The following is a 20,636-nucleotide window of genomic DNA, read 5'->3' on the forward strand; positions in this document are numbered from 1 at the left end:
GGAAGGAGGCTCTTCTCGTGATGACCAGCTTTCCCAGATGGCTTTAAAAATGCACCTGGCCCTATTCCATCGCCCAGCCCAGAGCCTTCGACTCCGTTCAAGCCCGCCCTTATGTCTCCATGGCAACCAACATAAGCACAAGCAGGAGGCAGGTGCTGGGAGCTGCGACAGCTGCAGAGGAGGCCTGGTGGCTGCTGAGGGCTTGCACCGTGAACCAGCTGAGGTCTGAAAAAAGAGAGGAAAGAAAAGAAGGAACTGTGAATGGGAACTGGACAGGCTCCTCCCCTCCTGGGTCTCCCTGCTCCTTTCCTCACGCATCCTGCCACCGCTCACCTGGTCTTCTTGGTATCTTTCTGAGAAGCCTGGAGAGAGCACTGGAGCTTTCCTGCTGCAGCTGGTAGATTTCTCTTGGGACACATGCTCCAGGAAGGACCTTCTGAGACCTGGCATGGGGGTCTTGGGGACCCAGGTGGATGGGGGATGGGGTGATGGTGGCCATCCCACCTGTAGAGGCCTACCTGCCGGACTGGGGCTTTCTTACTTTACTGTGACTCGGGGTTTCTTCAAGTGTTTGAGGAGGTATGAGGGACCTGTATGAGGGGCCTCTATGAGGGGCCTGCCAGGTGCGTCGTTACTGTCGAGAGTTCAAACCAGGCTGCCCTTTTTGCCCAAACTGAACTGGCTCGGTTTCTGAGATCATCTGCATTGGGGTGGACCTCACAGGGTGGCCCCCAAAAGGCCTCCAGATCCTCTGTGGTCATCCAGAAACCAGATTCTCCACTGCTGAGGTTAGTGTTCAGGATTTAGGGGCGTTCCAAATGAGGACAACCCTTTCCCTCCTGTCCGCCTTCCTGACTGTGTTGGGCAGGTCGTGGCGGAGAAAGTCAACGGTGGGCACGAGTGTCCTGAGCGAAGGCCTTGGGTCTGGGTGGCGCTCTTCCACGCTCCGTGGCTGCCCACGAAGTGAACACCGGGAGGCCGAAAGGCGGTCTGGACGATTCAGGCCCTGGCAGTGCTTTCCCCAAAGTGTCTGAGTAAATGATTTCTTTTCTTTTTTTTCCTTCAATATCTGAGTTGACTGTCCAGCCCGCGCTTCCTCTGCTGTGCAGTCAGGAAAGCGAGAGGGCGCCTGCCTGACCGGCATGGGGCCTGCTGCTCAAGTCTAGGTCCAACTAGAAGGCGGAGGCGTGAGGACGGTTAGCCAGCGGGCTTGGCCACCTGCCTGTTTACTGATGTTCCCTGAGAGGAAACAGTGGTGGTGCTAAGGCACTGAGGTGGAACTCGGGAAACCTGGGCTCTCTCTCTGACCTGCCACTGACTCTAGGACGTGTGTACTGTTGGACCAGCCATTTGCTGTCTGTGAGACTCATTTTTCTCATCTGTAAAATGAAGGGATGGACCAGATTCCAAAAATCCTTTTAGCTGCAGACTTTCCTTGACTTTGTGGCTCGCAAGTCACTTGCTAATTTACAGAATTAGCTCCTCCACAAAGAAGGGGTCTCAGCACATGTTTCTCTTCCGAGCCTTGGCACCTGAGAACTCACGACATAGCAGGAAAAGGCGTGGGGTTCAGGTTCAGACAGCTGTGGACTTGAGTGACATCTTTGTGACCCACTAGCTGAGTGATCTTGGCCAAGTGGTCTTGGTTTGATTTCTTAACACCTCTGTTTCCACCTCTGTAGAATGGGGTTAGTAAGAGTACCTGCCTCATCAGATGGCAGTGTAGTAGGTACAGAGCTTTGCACTGTGCCTGGAACATAGTTAAGCTCTCGGTCAGTGGTTGCAACCATTATGCCAAATGGCAGTGAGAGTGTTGGAATCCAGGCTGCTTGCCTTCTCCCAGGATGATTCGTTTTTACTATAATTCCACCTGCTGTTATTCAGTGGCTGGAGAGGTTTGCTCCTGGTGCTGAAGATTTGCAGAATTCAGAGTCTCCATCGAAAGCCTGCACTGAGCGGAAACCATCACAGTGTGTGGGCTTCGGAACCGGAGGTCTGGGCTCAGAAGCCCAGCTCCATAGGACCTTAACTGTCAGAGCCTCAGTTTTCCTCATCTGGAAAAGGGGGGCACAATAGAGAGTAATTCGAGGGATTGTGCTGAGAATCAAAGGAGGAAGCATGGGAGGGCACGATCTGGAAAGCACGGGCTCACACCTGAGGATGACGCCTTAGCTACTGAGTCCTGAGCTGATGGGCAAAGTCCACCCACAGACGCCTCCCTGAGCTGTGAGGGAGAAAGCTCTCACCTCCCCAGACAGGGTGAGCACACTAGGAGCCCCCGGGGCGCTGCAGCCTGAGGGCATTCCCCCCACTGGAAGTTGTGCAACCCTGTGTGGATCCAGCTGGTAGACAAGTCACTTCCCATATCCAATTCATCCGAGTCAGGAGAACGGGGCCCTCAGTCCACGTGGCATCTGCCTTGTATGGAATAACAGTCTTGCGCCCTTCCAAATGGACAGCAATGTCAAATCACCAGGCCTGCCAGTGTGGGTCCTCCTGGGAAATCAGAGGTAGATTATTAAACATGAAAATTTCAAACAGAATGCCAGCAAATGGTGGCTGACTTGACAAAGATGCTCAGTTTTCTGGCCACATACCCATCTGCTGCCACTTTGCATTTTGTTTGATTTTTTTTTCCTACATGAGGCAATAAAATCCATTTGAATGGATTCAGACCATCCTCATCCTCATCATCATCATTAGCATGTTTCAATCTGTCTGTCTCTAAATTAATTATGACTATTACTTGATAAATGTAGCTTTTGATACACATCCCATCAATCAAATGACCAATTTCTATTGCACCTCCTACTATATACTTAACTATTATATTGAACAAGAAGATTCAGAAGACAAACTAACACAAGGAGCCCACAGTCTGTTTGTGACATTAAAATAACACAAATGGATGGGACTTCCCTGGTGGTCCAGTGGTTAAGACTTTGGCACTCTCAATGCAGGGGGCACAGTTTCGATCCCTGATCTGGGAACTAAGATCCCACATGCCTCATGGTGTAGCCAAACACACACACACACACACACACACACACACACACACACACACACACACACACAAATGAAATAATAAATGAGAAGTGAAGTGGGTCACGGTAGCAGTATCTGGGGTGCACAGGTGGTTGGCATTTGAATGAACAGAGCAGTGAAGATAAGTTGATCTGGGTTCAAGTCCCACTCTCACCGTGCATGTTACTCACGTTACCGAGTGTTGTGACACTTGAGGTTTGCAGGCTTCATAGTTTAGAGAATGTTTTTGTTTCCTGCTTTAGGTCACAGATAAAACATCTCCTGGAAAACAAGCAAACAAACAAACTTACATCTTATACCAGAATAAAGCACAAATCAATTAAGATTTAGACATAAGATATGAAAGCATAAAATTATTAGAAGAAACCTTGATGGATTTGAGGGGGTAATTTTAGTGGGGGGGGGGACACAGAAGCCATAAAAAAAGGCTTCTACAATCGATTCTACCAGATAAAAAGAAAAAATTTGTGTATGGGAAAAACAATTAAAAACACAATGTCAAAAGATCAAAACAAACTGGGGAAAATATCTGCAAGTCATCATAAAATGATGCTTTTTAAAATATATTTTAAAAAATTTATAATGGAAGACCAACAACCTAATGGAAAAATGGAATAAATACATAGGGCTCTAAAACGTGTGAAAATATCCCAGCCTCATTCACCGTAAGAGAAATGCACATTAAAACCACACTGAAGTGCCATTTTTCATCCATCAGATGGGTGAAATTCAAAAGGTCTGACATCACGTGTGCTGGTGAGGGTATGTGGAAATAGATACCCTCATCCTCTGCTTGTGGGACGGAATGTGAATTGATGGAGACTGTGGAGATGAATTAGGCATCATGTGTAAAAACTACAAATGCACACACTATTAGACCCAGCAATTCTATTCTAGAAATTCATCCAATGGACATGCTTAACAACATATACAAAGATGCATGCAAAATGTTATTCTATTGTATCATTGTTTTGTTGGGTTTTTTTTGGAAGCGTAGTTGATTTACAAGGTTGTGCCAGTCTCTGCTGTACAGCAAAGTGACTCAGTTATATACATTCAGACATTCTTTTTTCATATTCTTTTCCATTATGGCTTATCCCAGGATACTGAATATAGTTCCCTGTGCTGTACAGTAGGACCTTGTTGTTTATCCATTCTCTATATAATAGTTTGCACCTGCTAATCCCAAACTCCCAGTCCGTCCTTCCCTTCTCCCTCCCCCTTGGCAACCACAAGTCTGTTCTCTATGTCTGTGAGTCTGTTTCTGTTTCAAAGATAAGTTCATTTGTGTTATATTAAATTAAATTAAATTAATTAATTAATTTAAAATAAATGTATGCATGTATTTATTTATTTATTTATGGCTCCATTGGGTCTTCGTTGCTGCACGTGGGCTTTCTCTAGTTGTGGCGAGCGGGGGCTACTCTTCATTGTGGTGTGCGGGCTTCTCATTGCAGTGGCTTCTCTTGTTGCAGAGCAACGACTCTAGGCGTGTGGGCTTCAGCAGTTGTGGCTCGCAGGCTCAGTAGTTGTGGCACAAGGGCTTAGTTTCTCCACAGCATGTGGGATCGTCCCAGACCAGGGCTCAAACCTGTGTCCTCTGCATTGGCAGGTGGATTCTTAACCACTGCACCACCAGGGAAATCCCCATTTGTGTTATATTTTAGATTCCATATGTAAGTGATATCATATGGTATTTTTCTTTCTCTTTCTGACTTACTTCACTTAGTATGATAATCTCTAGTTGCATCCATGTTGCTGCAAATAGCATTATTTCATTCTTTTTTATGGCTGAGTAGTATCCCATTGTATATATGTACCACATCTTCTTTACCCATTCATCTGTTGATGGACGTTTAGGTAGTTTCCATGTCTTGGCTATTGTGAATAGTGCTGCTATGAACAGAGGGGTGCATGTATCTTTTTGAATTATAGTTTTGTCTGGGTATATTCCCAGGAGTGGGATTGCTGGATCATATGGTAATTCTATTTTTAATTTTCTGAGGCACCTCCATACTGTTCTCCATAGTAGCTGTACCAACTTACATTCCCACCAATAGTGTAGTAGGGTTCCCTTTTCTCCATACCCTCTCCAGCATTTGCTATTTGTAGACTTCTAAATGATGGCTATTCTGACTGGTGTGGGGTGGTACCTCACTGTAGTTTTGATTTGCATTTCTCTAATGATTAGTGATGTTGAGCAGCTTTTCATGTGCCTCTTGGCCATTTGTATGTCTTCTTTGGAGAAATGTGTATTAAGGCCTTCTGCTCATTTTTCGATTGGGTTGTTTGTTTTTCTTGTTGTTGTTGTTGAGTTGTATCAGCTGTTTGTGTATTTTGGAGATTAAGCACTTGTCTGTAGCATCATTTGCAAATATTTTCTCCCATTCCATAGGTTGTCTTTTCTTTTTTTTTTTTTTATGGTTTCCTTTGCTGTGCAAAAGCTTGTAAGTTTGATTAAGTCCCATTTGTTTATTTTTGTTTTTATTTCTATTGCCTTGGGAGACTGACCTAAGAAAACATTGGTACAATTTATGTCAGAGAATGTTTTGCCTATGTCCTCTTCTAGGAGTTTTATGCTGTCGTGTATTATGTTTAAGTCTTTAAGCCATTTTGAGTTTATTTTTGTAGGGTGTGAGGGTGTGTTCTAACTTCATTGATTTACATGCAGCTGTCCAACTTTCCCAGCACCACTTGTTTAAGAGACTGTCTTTTTCCCGTTTTATATTCTTGCCTACTTTGTCGAAGATTGACTGTAGGTGTGTGGGTTTATCTCTGGGTTCTCTATTCTGTTATGTTTATCGTTATGCCTGTTTTTGTACCAACTCCACACTGTTTTGATTACTGTAGCTTTGTAGTATTGTCTGAAGTCTGGGAGAGTTATGCCTCCCGCTTTTTTCTTTTTCCTCAGGATTGCTCTAGCAATTCTGGGTCTGTTATAATTCCATATAAATTTTTGGTGTATCATTGTTTATATCAGCAAATGTTTGCAAATCACCCAAATGCACATTAGTACAGGGCAGGGTGAACAAATTACGGTTCTTCCAAATGAAGGAATATTACATAGCCATAGGAAGGAATGTGTATGCATTTTATGCAGTAATACAGAATACTCTTAGAAATACTGTGAAGTATCACAGGTATAGTGTTATATTACAGGTAACCATTTGAGCAAGAGAGGGAAATATTATACCTACTTATTTGCTTCTGTATGCAGAAAATATTCATAGAAGAATACACAGGAGACTAATTGATAATAAATAATTGGAACTGGGACAAGGTAGGAGAGTTTTCAAGTATACGCATTTATACTTTTTGAATTTTGAATCACATGAATGTATTACCTTTTCTAAACAATTAGACAAAATCCCATATATACATACAAAACAGAGCCTCTCATCTGGAGCACAGGATGGGATTTTTCTGTCTTTAAAAGTCCGTTAGACCCAAATTAGCAAAGGTACTTGAGATCTCAGAGACTTTCCAGAATGGTAGAATCACATAATTACAGCAGTATTTATAAGGTTCCTTTTGCCAACTTGTTCAGTCAGTAAGCTCTATTGCTCAGTTGAGTTCAAGGGGGTCAACCCAAGGTCCCCCACTTTCTGGAATCCAGGGATTTCAGTGACTCATGAGACCAATGGGTAGAAGTGTTCACTGTGCCAGTGGGCAGCCACGGGCACCCAGGGACCCTGCTTCCCTCTTCCCCACCTGCTGTGGACCCTCGGATAACAATTACTGGAGGTGATGGGGCAGGGATGGAGGCTCTAGGGAAAGGGCTAAGTGAGCCACATGGTTTCGAATCACAAGTGTCCATAGAGCTAAAATGTCACCATGGATAAATGAAAGTGTGGGAACATAGCTGGTGGAAATACAGGGTCTTTCCACTCAGCCCCGGTTGTCAGCACATGTTTGAAACAGCCCACCCTTTGGGCTTAATGCAGCTGGAGGGTTTCATCTCTGACCTGTGGCCAGATCTCCCGAATAACTCTAGAAACTTGGCCTCCCCCCATCAAGCCAAAGCAGAAGAGTTAATAGGACTCGCTGATTTATCCTGGCCGCCATAATCAAATTCAGAGCCAAGGCACAGCCAGCCCTGAGGAGGTTTCTTGATGTTCCCTCAGCTCCTAATAACATTGCCTCCTTCTTCCTCTCCATTTACCACATGCCATTTGGTCAAATTAGAACTTGAACTCAGAAAAGCAGATGCCTTCCTTTAGATAACATCCAAAAAATTCTCTTGTGGGAGGAAGGAAAGATGGGTTTGTCTCCTTAGATCTACGCACAAAGCAGCCACTTCTGGTACATGACTTACTACAAATTAATGGCCAGTGTGAGGTGATTCTCCTTCATCCTTGTGGCCTGGGCAGCCTTATCGGGGGGGTGGGGTACGGAAGGGGATGTCCACCTCATGTCTTTCCTGAGGATTTGGTTACTTGCTCAAGGTCTCCTGATTAATGGCTACAGGCTCCTCCAGGCGACACTGGTGTCCTGGTTCTGTGTGCAGTTACAGAGCGCCCAGATATTTGCTAGCAAGGGTGTTGGATGGCCCACCCCCAATCCTAACCCTGTGGAGGTAACTTCTGGTTCTCTGTTGCCTACTTAAATTTTTTAAAGTTTATTCTTTTTTATTAGGGAAAATCCCAAACATTCAAAAACAAAAAGTGGAAAGAATTGTCCAGGGAACACCAGTATGCCTACTGTTATGGGCTGCCTTGCAACTCCCACCTCCCCTAAAATGCATATATTAGAGTCCCAACCCCCATTACCTCAGCATGTGACTGTATTTGGAGATAGGCCTTTAGAGAGGTGACTAAGGTTAAGTGAGGCCATAGCAGTGGCTCTGGTCCAATCTGACTGGTGTCCTTATAGGAAGAGGAGATCTGGACACACAAAGAGACACCGGGGATGCTTAAAAAGAGCAAAGGCCATGTGAGGACACAGGGAGAAGGTAGCCTTCTGCAAGCCAAGGAGAGAAGCCTTGGAAGAAACCAAACCTTCTGATACCTTTGTCTTGGATGTCTAGCTTCCCAAACTGTGAAAAATGTATTTCTGTTATTTCAGCTGCCCAGGTACTTTGCTATGGCAGCCCTAGCAAACAAATACGCCCAGCACATAGATTCTGCCGTCGTTATCATTTTGCTATATTTACTCTATCCTCTGTTTATCCACCTTATTTTATCCGATGAATTTCAAAATGAGTTGCAGATCCCTTGCCCACCTTGAAGAGTAAACTCTTCAACAGAGAAAGTAAATGCACACATGACCGAACCCGCTCTGAGGCCAGGATAGTCAGGGAGGTCGGATTGCGTTTGCCAACCAGGAAACTAGGACCCGAAGATGAGTGATCATGAGGTTTGGTTAGAAAGACATGGGACTGGGTGTTGGAAACGCCTCCAAGCCCAGCTGGCTGGGACACACCTGCGTTTGTCTGAGGTTCCCTGCTCATTCTTGCCGGCTGGTGAGGGTGTGGGGCAAGGTCACCACTTGGTGCTGGTCACCTCCAGAACTCTCCAGCGTCAGACATCTGGATTCAGCTGATGTCTTCAATTCAAGACATCTGGCCAACTTCCTACCAGCTGTGTGAGACCTCGGGCACATCCTTAGATCTTGACCATCGTCTGGAGACGAGGCTGATGGTTGATATCACCGCGTGCAGTGGCTGTGGGGACCAGGGAAGGTACCGAATGCTCACGAATGTTCCTGTGGCTGGCGCTTCACCCCCTGTTGGGGTAATGCCACCTGCTGTGACAAACAAACGCCAACATGTCCGTGACTTTGTCTAGTCAAAATTCATTTTCTGCTCGCCCAAGAGTCCAGTGGCCCTGGTTGGGAGTGGCCGGCCTCCTCACTGGCATCCAGAGATGCAGGCCCTTTCCGTCCTGGCTCCAGCATCACCCAGGGCTGGAGTCTTCTGCATCCAGGCAGAACCATCGGTGGGAAGAGTCATGTAGCCACGCGCCCCAGCTACCCTCACTGCAGGGGAGCTGGGCAGTGCCACCGCTTCTCAGGGATAGCTCTGGCCTATGGGGTGGCAGGGAGCACACATTCTGGGGGAGTCCAAGCCTTCTCCTCACAGCCTCAACTCTGAGGAGGTCCTGGGATGTAAAGTCGGAAGCTGGGGGTTAAGAGTAAAGAGAGCCAGCCACCAGGGAAGGGCCAGGTCGGAGGGCAGCCGCCTGGCCCACAAGAGCAGGGAAAGCAGCAGGAACGGGGAGGGCAGTCTGACGGGGAGCCATCCCCGGGGCTGGGGAAGCGGCCACCAGCGGCCACCTTCTCCCAGGGCTGCACGAGAGTCCTGTTGAACTCTGACCCCAGTCCCAGCCGTGTGGCCTGGACCAATCTGAAATTTACAGATTTCTCCTCTGTAAATCGAGGGTAATCGTACTCTGAGGATTCAGTGCGATAATGCGTGGGATGTGCTGAGTCTGGTGTTGTCATCGTTTCATGGTAGGGGGATCTTGCTAAAGCCACTTAACAGGATTCTCGCTGAAGGCAGGCCAGGTGATAAGGTATCAGGGGTGGGGGAGATGAGGAATTTGATCAGATATCAAGGGTGAACGGATCTCAAGGGTGGCGATTCTCTCTAAACCGACTTAGCAGGCTTCTTGCTAAAACTGGACTCAGCAAGGAAGCCCAAGGTGGGGGCCTGGTTCAGAGCCTGACCAAAGTTTGGTCAAGGAGAGTGTGTCTGGCAGTGAGAAGACAGACCCCAGGTCCTCCAGCCTACTTCTGGGGAGTCTGAGTCCTTGGGAAGGGTGCCGAGTTAGCCAGGCCACACAGCCTCTCTGGGCAGCAGGGGTGGGAGACATGGCCAGGGGAAGATGCAAAGCAGACTCCACTTTGGGAGGCTCATCAGGAAACAGGCCTGCATGTGGCAGCAGTGGGGACAGGGGTGCTGGCCTGGTGCCTGGGAGGCAGTATTCCAGAAAGGTCTTCTGGCCTGGGTGATGAATCCCAGAGCTGCGATTAAGACAAAATACTGTGAATATGACACCTGCTGACAGCTGCAGGAAGGCCCCAGAAACTTTTACTATGAATTAGATTTTGCAGGCAGCTCTGCCGGGTGAGCTAGTGCTTGGGCCAACAAGAGGCTGCGTCGAGGGCAAGGATTGCTCTCCAGGGGAGAAGAGAGGAGAGTCTCAGGAACCATCTCCTCTGGGAGAAGCCGGGGCTGGAATGGGCTTAGAGCGCATCCGGTCCAACGCTCCCATTTACATTTAGGAAAACCAACCCCCAGCACGGATGTGAGTTCTCCAAGGTCGCGCCGCAAGTTACTGGCCACACAGTACTGGAGGCCAGGACTCCTGATCTCAAGCTGGCACGCTTGGCTGAGGGGCAGTTAGGCAGTGAGCACATCTCCAGGCATTGGACTTAAGGAAATTCAACTGCTAGTGCCTGGAGAGACGGAGACAGAGAATGAGACCAAGTTAGAGACAGCAAGACAGAGAGAGAATGGGATCGAGGCAGGAAAGAGAGTCGCAGAGGGAGGGAGACAGAAAGAGACGTTGGTGAGCCTGAGACATTAGGTTGGGAGTAGAGACACGGGCACCTGCAGGGCTGGACAGGACCTCAGTGATCCTCTAGTCAGCCACCTTCATTCTGACAGTCATGACACAAAGTATAGCTGAGTGGTTTACTTGTGTAAACCTTTCGAGGAGAAGTTCTATGTGGAATGGTAAAAAAATAAATGCTTCAGGTGCTTAAAATGGCAAAACTTCCGTCTCTAAGGGTTTTTGAAATGACGCTTGAAAAATTGAAGAGCTGCAGGAACAGGCCCTGGCACCAGGGGATCTGGGTAAATGTGACGCAGAAGACCTTTCTGCCCTGGGCTGGGTTTCAGGACTCCGTGCCCTCTGTGCTGTCTTCCCTGATGTTTCTGCAAACAGAGGGAGATGCTCCAGAGAAGGAGCAGAGCCTAACCCTCTCCTCCCTCGTTCCTCCCATCACGGTACCAGCAGATATATATACAGTTTTTAATATTTATTTATTTATTTAGGCTGCACTGGGTCTTAGTTGTGGCATGCAGGATCTTTTAGCCACAGCATGAGGACTTCTTAGTTGAGGCATGTGAACTCTTAGTTGCAGCATTTAGTTGTGGCATGCATGTGGTATCTAGTTCCCCAAGCAGGGCTCGAACCCAGGCCCTCTGCATTGGGAGTGTGGAATCTTACCCACTGGACCACCAGGGAAGTTCCCCAGCAGATCTTCTCAACTTTCAAAGCACAGCTCAAATGCCACCTCTTCCAGGAAGCTTTCCCTGATTTCTCACTTGTATCCCCTGCCCCAACTGGTACCCATCACTTCTTGTAAATCCCTCCAGACACCCCAGTGCCATGTTAGCCGCTTTTATTTTTCCACCTCGTACAAGTTATCTATGAAAATGTTGATAAAAGAGCCCCTATTCTGTGCTAGGAACTCCAAAAGCCTTGCTCTAATCCTTACAACGAATGACCTATGTGAGTTTCGCCATACCCACTCGACAGGAGAGTGAGTAAGTTCCTCACGTTCAGATAGCCAGTAAGTGGCAAAAGCAGGGCTGCAGCCCAAGTTTGCCTGACTCTAGGGCTTGTACTCTTTCTACAACACTGACTGAGACGTTCCGAGGGCAGGGACTGTGTCTAGTCATTGTGTCTTGCAGGCATTTGGCACTCACTCACTGTGTATTTCTGAATGAATGAAACAGCAGATGAATGAATGAATACAAGAAGTATCCTTTCTTTTGAAGGTTGTAGCTCAGTGGTCAGCAAACTACAGCCTGGGAGCCAAATCCAGCTTGCCTCCTATTTTTGTAAATAAAGTTTCATTGCAACACAGCCACACGCGTTCCTTCCTGTGTTGTCTATGCTGCTTTCATGCACTATGGCAGAGTTGCCTTGCAGCAGAGGCCATGAGGCCCGTAGAGCCTAAAACACTATCCGGCCCTTTCCAGGAAAAGTTTGCCAACTCCTGCCATAGCTCATGGTCCTTACTAAGCTGGTTAAAACAGAAGTGCTTACTGCTTTTATGATCTAGAATATTCTGTGTGTTTGTACGCATGCTTGTGCATTGGGTGCCTATAAAGTGTCAGGTTTCCACGTGTATCTGGTATATGTCACTTAATCATTTTACAGGGAAGCTTCATCTAAAAGTTTGCCTCATGGGCCCTTTGGAAATATATATATAAATACATATTTAAAAAATTAAGTTTAGCTTTGTTGCCAGCACTGGCATAGATGTGGTGACCTTCCCTGGAGTGGAGGCAGGCAGACTCCCCCCCACCCCACGCCCACGGAGGCTGGGGTGACAGTGAGGATGGCCCTGTGAGGCTTGCCAGAGTGCAAAGCAGTCTGTTTCACGGGTTACCCTCCGTTTCCCCTCTGCTGCTGGGGCATCAGTATCCTGGGCTCCAGCCCCACCTCCTCCCCTGGGCTCTCCCTGGGGAACCCTTCCTCTCCAAAGCCACCCCCAGTGCATCGTCCTGAGAGGCCAGAGCTCTGCCTCCCGTTCCTGCTCCCAGGAGCTCAGGACTGGCCTCCGGACCCCTGGCATCTGGGGCAGAAGCGACACCAAAGCAGGGGTTGTCCAACTCCCACCCCAAATGCCCAGCAGGCCAGGCGCTGGGAGAGCTGGGGGCGTGACAAATCTCAGCCAGCCTCCAGCGGGTGTCCCCCGGCCAGTCCTCCGGGGCCTTGCCTGCGATGACGGGGCCATCCCTCAGCCTCGCTCATCTGCTCACCATTTCAGGACTGCTCTGTTACTCAGCTTGCTGCTTGGGTGAGTTGCGTGAGTGTGTGTGTGTTTGTTGTTTTGGAGAAAAGACTCTTGGAAAGCAAACTTGTTCTGGAGGTTTCAGCAGCCTTTAAATTTTAAACTCCTCCGCTGGTGTTGGAATTACAACGTAAAGGGGCTTGACATTGGAGTGGATGGGGATCTTGGCACACGTGCGTGTGTGTGTGTGTGTTTGTGTGTGTGTGCCTCTCTTGTGACCTTGAGTGGCAGGCTGGCAGCGGCTGCTCCCTTGGCTTTGAAGTAGCATGGTGTTCTGTGGTCTGGGGCCACCCTGGCACCGGGTGGCCAAGACACTCTCCATCTCTCTCCAGGCTGGCTGGCAGCTCCAGGCTGGGTCATGCAGCTCACCGTCATCCCAGGGGCAAATGTCTTCTCTGTAGGCTGTGTCCTCACCTGCCTCTCAGGCCTGCTCAGTCAAATCGCAAGACAGCAAACTCCTAACATGGTTTTTCAGAGACGTTCAAATACCTTCAGGCTCTAGGATCAGAATATTTTTCTCAAGGTGTATGTGGTATGAGTGGGGTTGGTGTGAAGAAAGTTGTAAGGTGCAGCCTTCTCTGGAATCTGTGAATCGGGGAAAACCAGGCAAACTGCCGCTGGTCAGGGTGAGAACTTGGTTGTAGCTGAGCCATCTGACTCACGGTCAGAACCCTTAGCGGTGCCACGAGCGTGTGCCCTCACCTCTCCTCTCCTCGGGCTCTTGGGAGCGCAAGTTCCAACAGGCAGGGGAGGCCCAGAGCGGAGTGGGCGGAAGTAATGAGCCCTAGCAGCTTTGGAGCAGTTAGTGCATGACTGCACCTGTAATTTTCCCAACCTGCAAGGGCAGGATGTGTGTGTCACGTCTTTCCTTTGCTGCCTTCTAATGACACATTTGCTTGATTTGAGGGGTTGCTGCTTGATGCAATAAAAGGGGGCAGAAACAGAAAAGGCTGTCTCTAGTGCCCTACTGATGGGCTGGGCTGGTGAGTGAGAGACCCAGCTGGACACAGTGGTGATCCTGGGGTCATATGTGTAAAAAAAGGACTTTGGAGGTGGCTTGGGCCAAATTCCTTGTGGTGCAGATGGGGAGCCTCAGGTTGAAGAAGGGAGTCGTGCCAGGGCCCATGGTCACTTGCACCTGGACTCACACTTTGATCCAAGTCCCTATGTTTCCAAGAGTAGGTCGGAGTGAATCACTTTCCAAGGATATGCACCAGACTCAAGTGCAAGGGCAAAAACAGCATCAACAACAGCAAAAAGAAAAAAACCCCAAATGTTTGCCGAAAGCCTGCATTACACTCAACATTGTTTCTACCTGTGATGTGGCCCTGCAGTGGCCACGCACAAAATGGCTTTGGTGTCTGTAAGTCGGGGGGGCAGTCCCGAAACTCCACGGGGGTTGGCATTTCCAAGGCAGCTGCCTGGGGCTGAGCCACGTGGGGCACCCAGGTTTCTGCAGGCGCCATGTACAGACACACACACAGGATTGTTTCCATTACAACAGAGCCTCTGGGGCTTTCCAGGCTGGACCTGAGCTCAGACACGATTCCACGGAGGCAGCCTAGTCCGGAGAGACCCGCAGGCCACTCAGATGACACCAAAATAGACATGTGAAGGCCTGTTTTAGTGATTGGGAGGAAGAGGCGAGGGGAAGCTGTTCCCAAACATGTCCACCTGATGGAAATATTCTGAGCTGGAATGAGCTGGAAATAAACTAGACGGCGCTAAAAACAAACCTCTCCAGGGAGCTGGGGGGCAGGCAGAAATAGATGGTCCTCACCTGCTGAAGATGAAGTGGGGGGAGGGGGAGGGGACAGAGGGAGGGGGAGGGGTGGACAGTGCAGTAGCTTCGGCAGGAGCAGCTGGTAGTGTGTCTTCCCTAAGGGAGCTCCAGCCTCCAGGAGGGAGTGAAGGAGGGACGGCTCTAAGGGGCCAGGGTCTTTCATCAGTGGAGGCTGCAGAGGGTGCGGACTGCAGGAAGCACCGAGGCCCTATATGGTCTGGAAACAGGGGCGATGAGCAGTGCGCCTTCGGCACGCAAACCTGCTGCCCCCCAGGTGCCCCTGGCTGGGAGAGGCCGTGCGGAGAACCACAGCTCAGCCCTTGCTGAGGCCCAACCGAGGCGGAGGAGAGGCTGCAACTGGGGCCGGGGAAGGGCTCTGGAGAGCTGCCCGCCTCTAGAGAGCTGCAGCAGCTTACACTCTAGGAGAGAAACAGGAGAGGAGTGCCATTGCTGCTGACGTCAAGTCTTGTAAAAACACAGCGACCTGGCTGCCTGCCCTCCGGCTCGGCTGCGGCTCCTCTTCTTGGACACAAACAACCTCACAGAACGACAGCCAACGGGGCCACTCTGTGACCGTGATGGATCAAGATAAAAACAAGGCTACTCTGTCACCATGCCAGACACGGACACAACAACACTATCCCCCAGCCAGCGGGCCCTCTGTCGTTGCTCACGTGGGTAACCGTGCTGCAGCTTTATGCCCACAGCTCCTGTCTCTTCTTCTTCTGGATGAGAATTAAGATGTAGCCACAGGACTTCCCTGGTGGTCCAGTGGTTAAGAATCTGCCTGCCAATGCAGGGGACATGGGTTCGAGCCCTGGTCCGGGAAGATCCCACATGCTGCAGAGCAACTAAGCCCGCGAGCCACAACTACTGAGCCCGAGTGCTGCAACTACTGAAACCCACGCACCCAGAGCCTGTGCTCTGCAACAAGAGAAGCCAGTGCAATGAGAAGCCCGCGTACTGCAACAAAGAGTAGCCCCTGCTCACCGCAACTAGAGAAAGCCCATGTGCAGCAACGAAGACCCAACACAGCCAAACAAACAAATAAATAAATAAATTTATTTAAAAAAAAAAAAAGATGAAGTCATAGACTAACCCTCATGTCCTGACAGCAGCCAGTCCAGAGCAAGGCCAGACTTGGCTTCCCCATAAGCTCCCGCCAGCATCACGTAGCAAAAGCCCAACTCCTAGAATAAATCCTTTCTCACGGCCTCTTACCGAGATGCCGATGGGTCCCCGAGTGTGCGTCCTCCCTCATGGCAATGAGGCACTTTCTATCTCAGGTGGTTGTTCCAGGAACACCCCTGGCCTTCTTCTTAGCTCCCAATCTTTATTTCCACACACATGCAGTCATAGTGTCCAGATCAACAGGAAGGACTCTGGAACCAGAGTTCAAATCCTGGCTCTGTCGCTTACTAGTTGTATGACCTTGGGCAAGTTGCTTCACCTCTTTGCCTCAGCTACCAGATCTGTAAAATGGGGATGATGATCATGGTAATAATAGTACTTAACTCTCAGGGTTTTTCTGAGGATTAGGTGAATTTATATGTGTGAAGCATTTAAATGGTGCCTGGCATGTAGTAAATTTTAAAAATTAATTCAGCAAACATTTTCGGAATATCCAGTGTATGCCAGGTGCTGTGCTAGAGCCTATGGATCAAAACTGACGCCCGTCCTCACAGAGAGCACAAGGAAACACCCCATGGATAAGAGCTAACATGGGGTAAACCTGGAGAAAGCATAGCAGGATCCCTTCGCCTTGGCCTGGGAATCAAGGAAAGCTTCTTGGTGGAGGGTGAACCTGACAGTTCTTGCTGTAGAGTAAGAGTCTCCAGGACGGGGCTGGGTGTGGGAGGGCAGAGTGGGCCCTGAGCAGAGGGCGCGGCAGCTGCCTACAGGCAGGGGCACATTTAGGCACTGCTCTGCCCCCACGAGGCCTAGTCCAGTGCCTGGCAAAGCACAAGCACAGATGAACAAATGTCTCACTCTAAAGCTGGAAGCTTTCCTCACAAACCGTGCCTTCTCTGACTATTCTATCTTAGACTCGGACCACTGTTGCCCCAGGTGCCCTGCAACATCAAAATCACCCTGATCCTTCCTCCTCTTTCACCCCTGCAGTGCACTGACTCCCAGTCTCTTTCTCCCCAGGATGTTTGTGTGGCCCCTTCCTTCCGGCCCTCACTGCTTCCATACCACCGCAGGCCCTGAGAGGATATCTCCACACCCGGCCTGCAGCCTGCTTGCTGCCTGCCATTCTCTGAGCTCTCCTTGCCCACCTTGCCTCTACACCGTCTTTCCCAGCACCGTGTTGATCCTATTACTCCTTCACTCAGCACCTTCTGTGGCTCCCTACTACATTTTTTTAAAAATTTATGTTAACCCTCTTATCTATTTATTTATTTTTGGTTGCATTAGGTCTTCGTTGCTGTGCATGGGCTTTCTCTAGTTGCGGCGAGCGGGGGCTACTCTTCGTTGCGGTGCGCGGGCTTCTCATTGTGGTGGCTTCTCTTGTTGCAGAGCACAGGCTCTAGAGCGCAGGCTCAGTAGTTGTGGCTCACGGGCTTAGCTGCTCCGCGGCATGTGGGATCTTCCTGGACCAGGGCTTGAACCCATGTCCCCTGCATCGGCAGGTGGATTCTTAACCACTGTGCCACCAGGGAAGCCCCCCTACTACATTTTGAATAAAGCCTAAACCCTTTGGTGGGGGATCCAAAACTGCACGATCTAGCCCCAAACTAACTTTCCAGCTCTTCTTTCCAGAACCTCCTCTCCCATTAGACCTACACCTTAAAACTTCTTGCTTCTGTGCTCTATTTAACTTATTTAGAAGGTCTGCCTGCCCTTGCTCCCTTCCAGAGACCCTTCTCCCATAGCCTCAGTGGAGCTGGCAACACACTGAGATGCTGCTGAAGATTGGGCCTGGTCCTGGGCGGGTCTGCACAGCCACCCCAGGGACCTGTCACTTGGCTGGAAAAAATGTGTAGGGCCATCAGAGTCCCCGTCATGGATATTTGAAACAAGAGCCACAAAGGGATGTTCCAGGCAAAACAGATGCTGGAGGTAAAAGATTTGAGGTGAGACTGGGTCAGCCACCATGCAGTGATGGGGGAGTAAAGATGCAAAAAAAGACAGGGTGAGTCAGCCTGTGGCAGTTAGTGCCCATCTTGCTCTCATAAAATAAAGGCAGAGCCACCTGAGTGAGGATGACACCAGTAAGCAGAGCCGGGAGGTCGGGAGAGACGATTCCTGCTGATGTCATTGAATTCCAGGTACAGCCCTGCCAGAAACCATCTGCCTGAGGACTTCTTAGTTACGGCCAGCAAGATGGCAGAGTAGAAGGACGTGAGCTCACCCCTTCTTACAAAAACACTGAAATCACAACTGAACAGCCATTGACAAAAAAAACCGCTGGAACCTACCAAAAAAGGTACCCTACATCCAAAGACAAAGAAGAAGCCACAACAAGATGGTAAGAGGGGTGCAATCACAATAAAATCAAATCCCATACCCACTGGGTGGGCGACCCACAAACTGGAAAACAATTATACCACAGCGGTTCTCCCACAGCAGTGAAAGTTCTGAGCCCCACGTCCGGCTTCCCAGCCTGGGGGTCTGGCAATGGGAGGAGGAGCCCCCAGAGAATCTGGCTCTGAAGGCCAATGGGATTTGATTTCAGGAGTTCCACAGGACTGGGGGAAATGGAAACTCCACTCTTGGAGGGCACACGAGGTCACGTGTCCGCCAGGACCCAGGGGAAAAAGCAGTGACCTCATAAGAGACTGGGACAGACCTACCTGCTAGTATTGGAGGGTCTCCTGTGGAGGTGGGGGGCAGCTGTGGCTCACTGTGGGGACAAAGACACTGGAAGCAGCAGCTCTGGCATGTACTCATTGGCGTGAACCCTCCTGGAGGCTGCCACTTCCTCCCCAAGACCTAGCCCCACCCAACAGCCTATAGGCCCCAGTGCTGGGATGCCTCAGGCCAGACAACCAACAGGGTGAGAACACAGCCCCACCCATCAGCAGACAGGCTGCTTAAAGTCTTCCTGAGCACAGCCCTGCCCACCAGAGGGACAAGACCCAGCTCCACCCACCAGTGGGCAGGAGCCAGCCCCTCGCATCAGGAACCCTGCACAAGCCTCTTGGATAGCCTTGTCCACCAGCAGGCAGACAGCAGAAGCAAGAAGAACTACAATCCGTGAGCCTGCAGAGCAGAAACCATAATCACAAAAAGTCAGACAGAATGAAACAGCAGAGGAATATGTCCCAGATGAAGGAAGAAGATAAAGCCCCAGAAGAACAAATAAGTAAGTGGAGACAGGCAATCTGCCAGAAAAAGAATTCAGAGTAACGATAGTGAAGATGATCCAAGATCTCAGAAAAAGAATGGAGGCACAGACTGAGAAGATGCAAGCAATGTTTAACAAAGACCTAGAAGAACTAAAGAACAAACAGAGATGAACAATGCAATAACTGAAGTGAAAAATACACTAAGAGAAATCAATAGCAGAGTAACTGAGGCAGAAGAACGGATAAGTGAGCTGCAAGACAGAATCGCGGAAATCACTGCCACAGAACAGAATAAAGGAAGAAAGAACGAAAAGAAATGAAGACAGTCTAAGAGACCTCTGGGACAACATTAAATGCACCAACATTTGCATTATAGGGGTCCCAGAAGGAGAAGAGAGAGAGAAAAGACCTGAGAAAATATTTGAAGAGTAATAGCTGAAAACTTCCCTAACATGGGACAGGAAACAGTCACCCAAGTCCAGGAAGCACAGAGAGTCCCAGGCAGGATAAACCCAAGGAGGTACATGCCAAGACACATAGTAATCAAACTGACAAAAATTAAAGACCAAGAAAGAATGTTAAAAGCAATAAGGGAAAAGCAACAGATAACATACAAGGGAACTCCCATAAGGTTATCAACTGATTTCTCAGCCGAAGCTCTGCAGGTCAGGAGGGAGGGGCACAATATATTTAAAGTGATGAAAGGCTAGGACCTACAACCAAGAATTCTCTATTCAGCAAGGCTCTCATTCAGATTCGACGGAGAAATCAAAAGCTTTACAGGCAAGCAAAAGCTAAGAGAATTCACCACCACCAGATCAGCTTTGCACCAAATGCTAAATGAACTTCTCTAAGCGGAAAAGGAAATGCCATGACTAGAAACAAGAAAATTACAAATGGAAACGCTCACCAGTAAAGGCAAACATAAAGTAAAAGAAGGAAATCATCTGTGCAAAAATATGCTATCAAAACCAGCAATCGTGAGAAGGGAGAGTACAAATGCAGGATACTGGAAATGCATTTGAAATTAAAAGACCAGCAACTTAAAACAATCTTGTTTATATACAGACTGCTATATCAAAACCTCATGGTAACTGCAAACCAAAAATCTACAGTAGATACGCACACAAAAAGGAATCCAAACACAACAGTAAAGTTAGTAGTCAAGTCACAAGAGAAGAGAATAAAAGAGGAAGGGAAGGAAAAGGACCTGCAAAAACAAATCCAAAACAATTAAGAAAATGGCACTAGGAACGTACGTATCGATAATTACCTTAAATGTAAATGGATTATATGCTCCAATCAAAAGACATAGATAGACTGGCTGAATGGATACAAAAACAAGACCTGTATATATGCTGTCTACAAGAGACCCACTTCAGATCTAGGGACACATACAGACTGAAAGTGAGGGGATGGAAAAAGGTATTCCATGCAAATGGAAATCAAAAGAAAGCTGGAATAGCAATACTTATATCAGACAAAATAGACTTTAAAATAAAGACTGTTACAAGAGACAAAGAAGGACACTGCATAATGATCAAGGGATCAATCCAAGAAGATATAACAATTGTAAATATATATGCACCCAACACACGAGCACCTCAAAATATAAGGCAGATACTAACAGCCATAAAATGAGAAATCAATAGTAACACAATAATAGTGGGGGACTTTAACACCCCACTTTCATCGATGGACAGATCATCCAGACAGAAGATCAATAAGGAAACATAGGCCTTAAATGACACATTAGACCAGCTGGA

General features: G+C 48.6%; 1 protein-coding gene across 3 annotated transcripts in view; it reads left to right on the top strand.

The window, feature by feature from the left end:
- The window catches only part of COLQ (collagen like tail subunit of asymmetric acetylcholinesterase), a 63,126-nt gene that overhangs the window by 7,975 nt on the left and 34,515 nt on the right, over nt 1-20,636 (top strand). Inside the window, exon 1 of one of the 3 annotated variants that reach the window (XM_065876595.1) lies at nt 12,726-12,801. The exons of the other annotated variants lie outside the window; for them this stretch is intronic. Within the exon in view, the coding sequence (XP_065732667.1) occupies nt 12,726-12,801 (76 nt within the window). Of the gene's footprint in view, nt 1-12,725; nt 12,802-20,636 lie in introns of those variants that run through there. 3 annotated transcript variants of the gene reach the window in all.

This window comes from Phocoena phocoena, chromosome 4 (genome assembly GCF_963924675.1).
Source record: "Phocoena phocoena chromosome 4, mPhoPho1.1, whole genome shotgun sequence".
Lineage (NCBI taxonomy): Eukaryota > Metazoa > Chordata > Mammalia > Artiodactyla > Phocoenidae > Phocoena > Phocoena phocoena.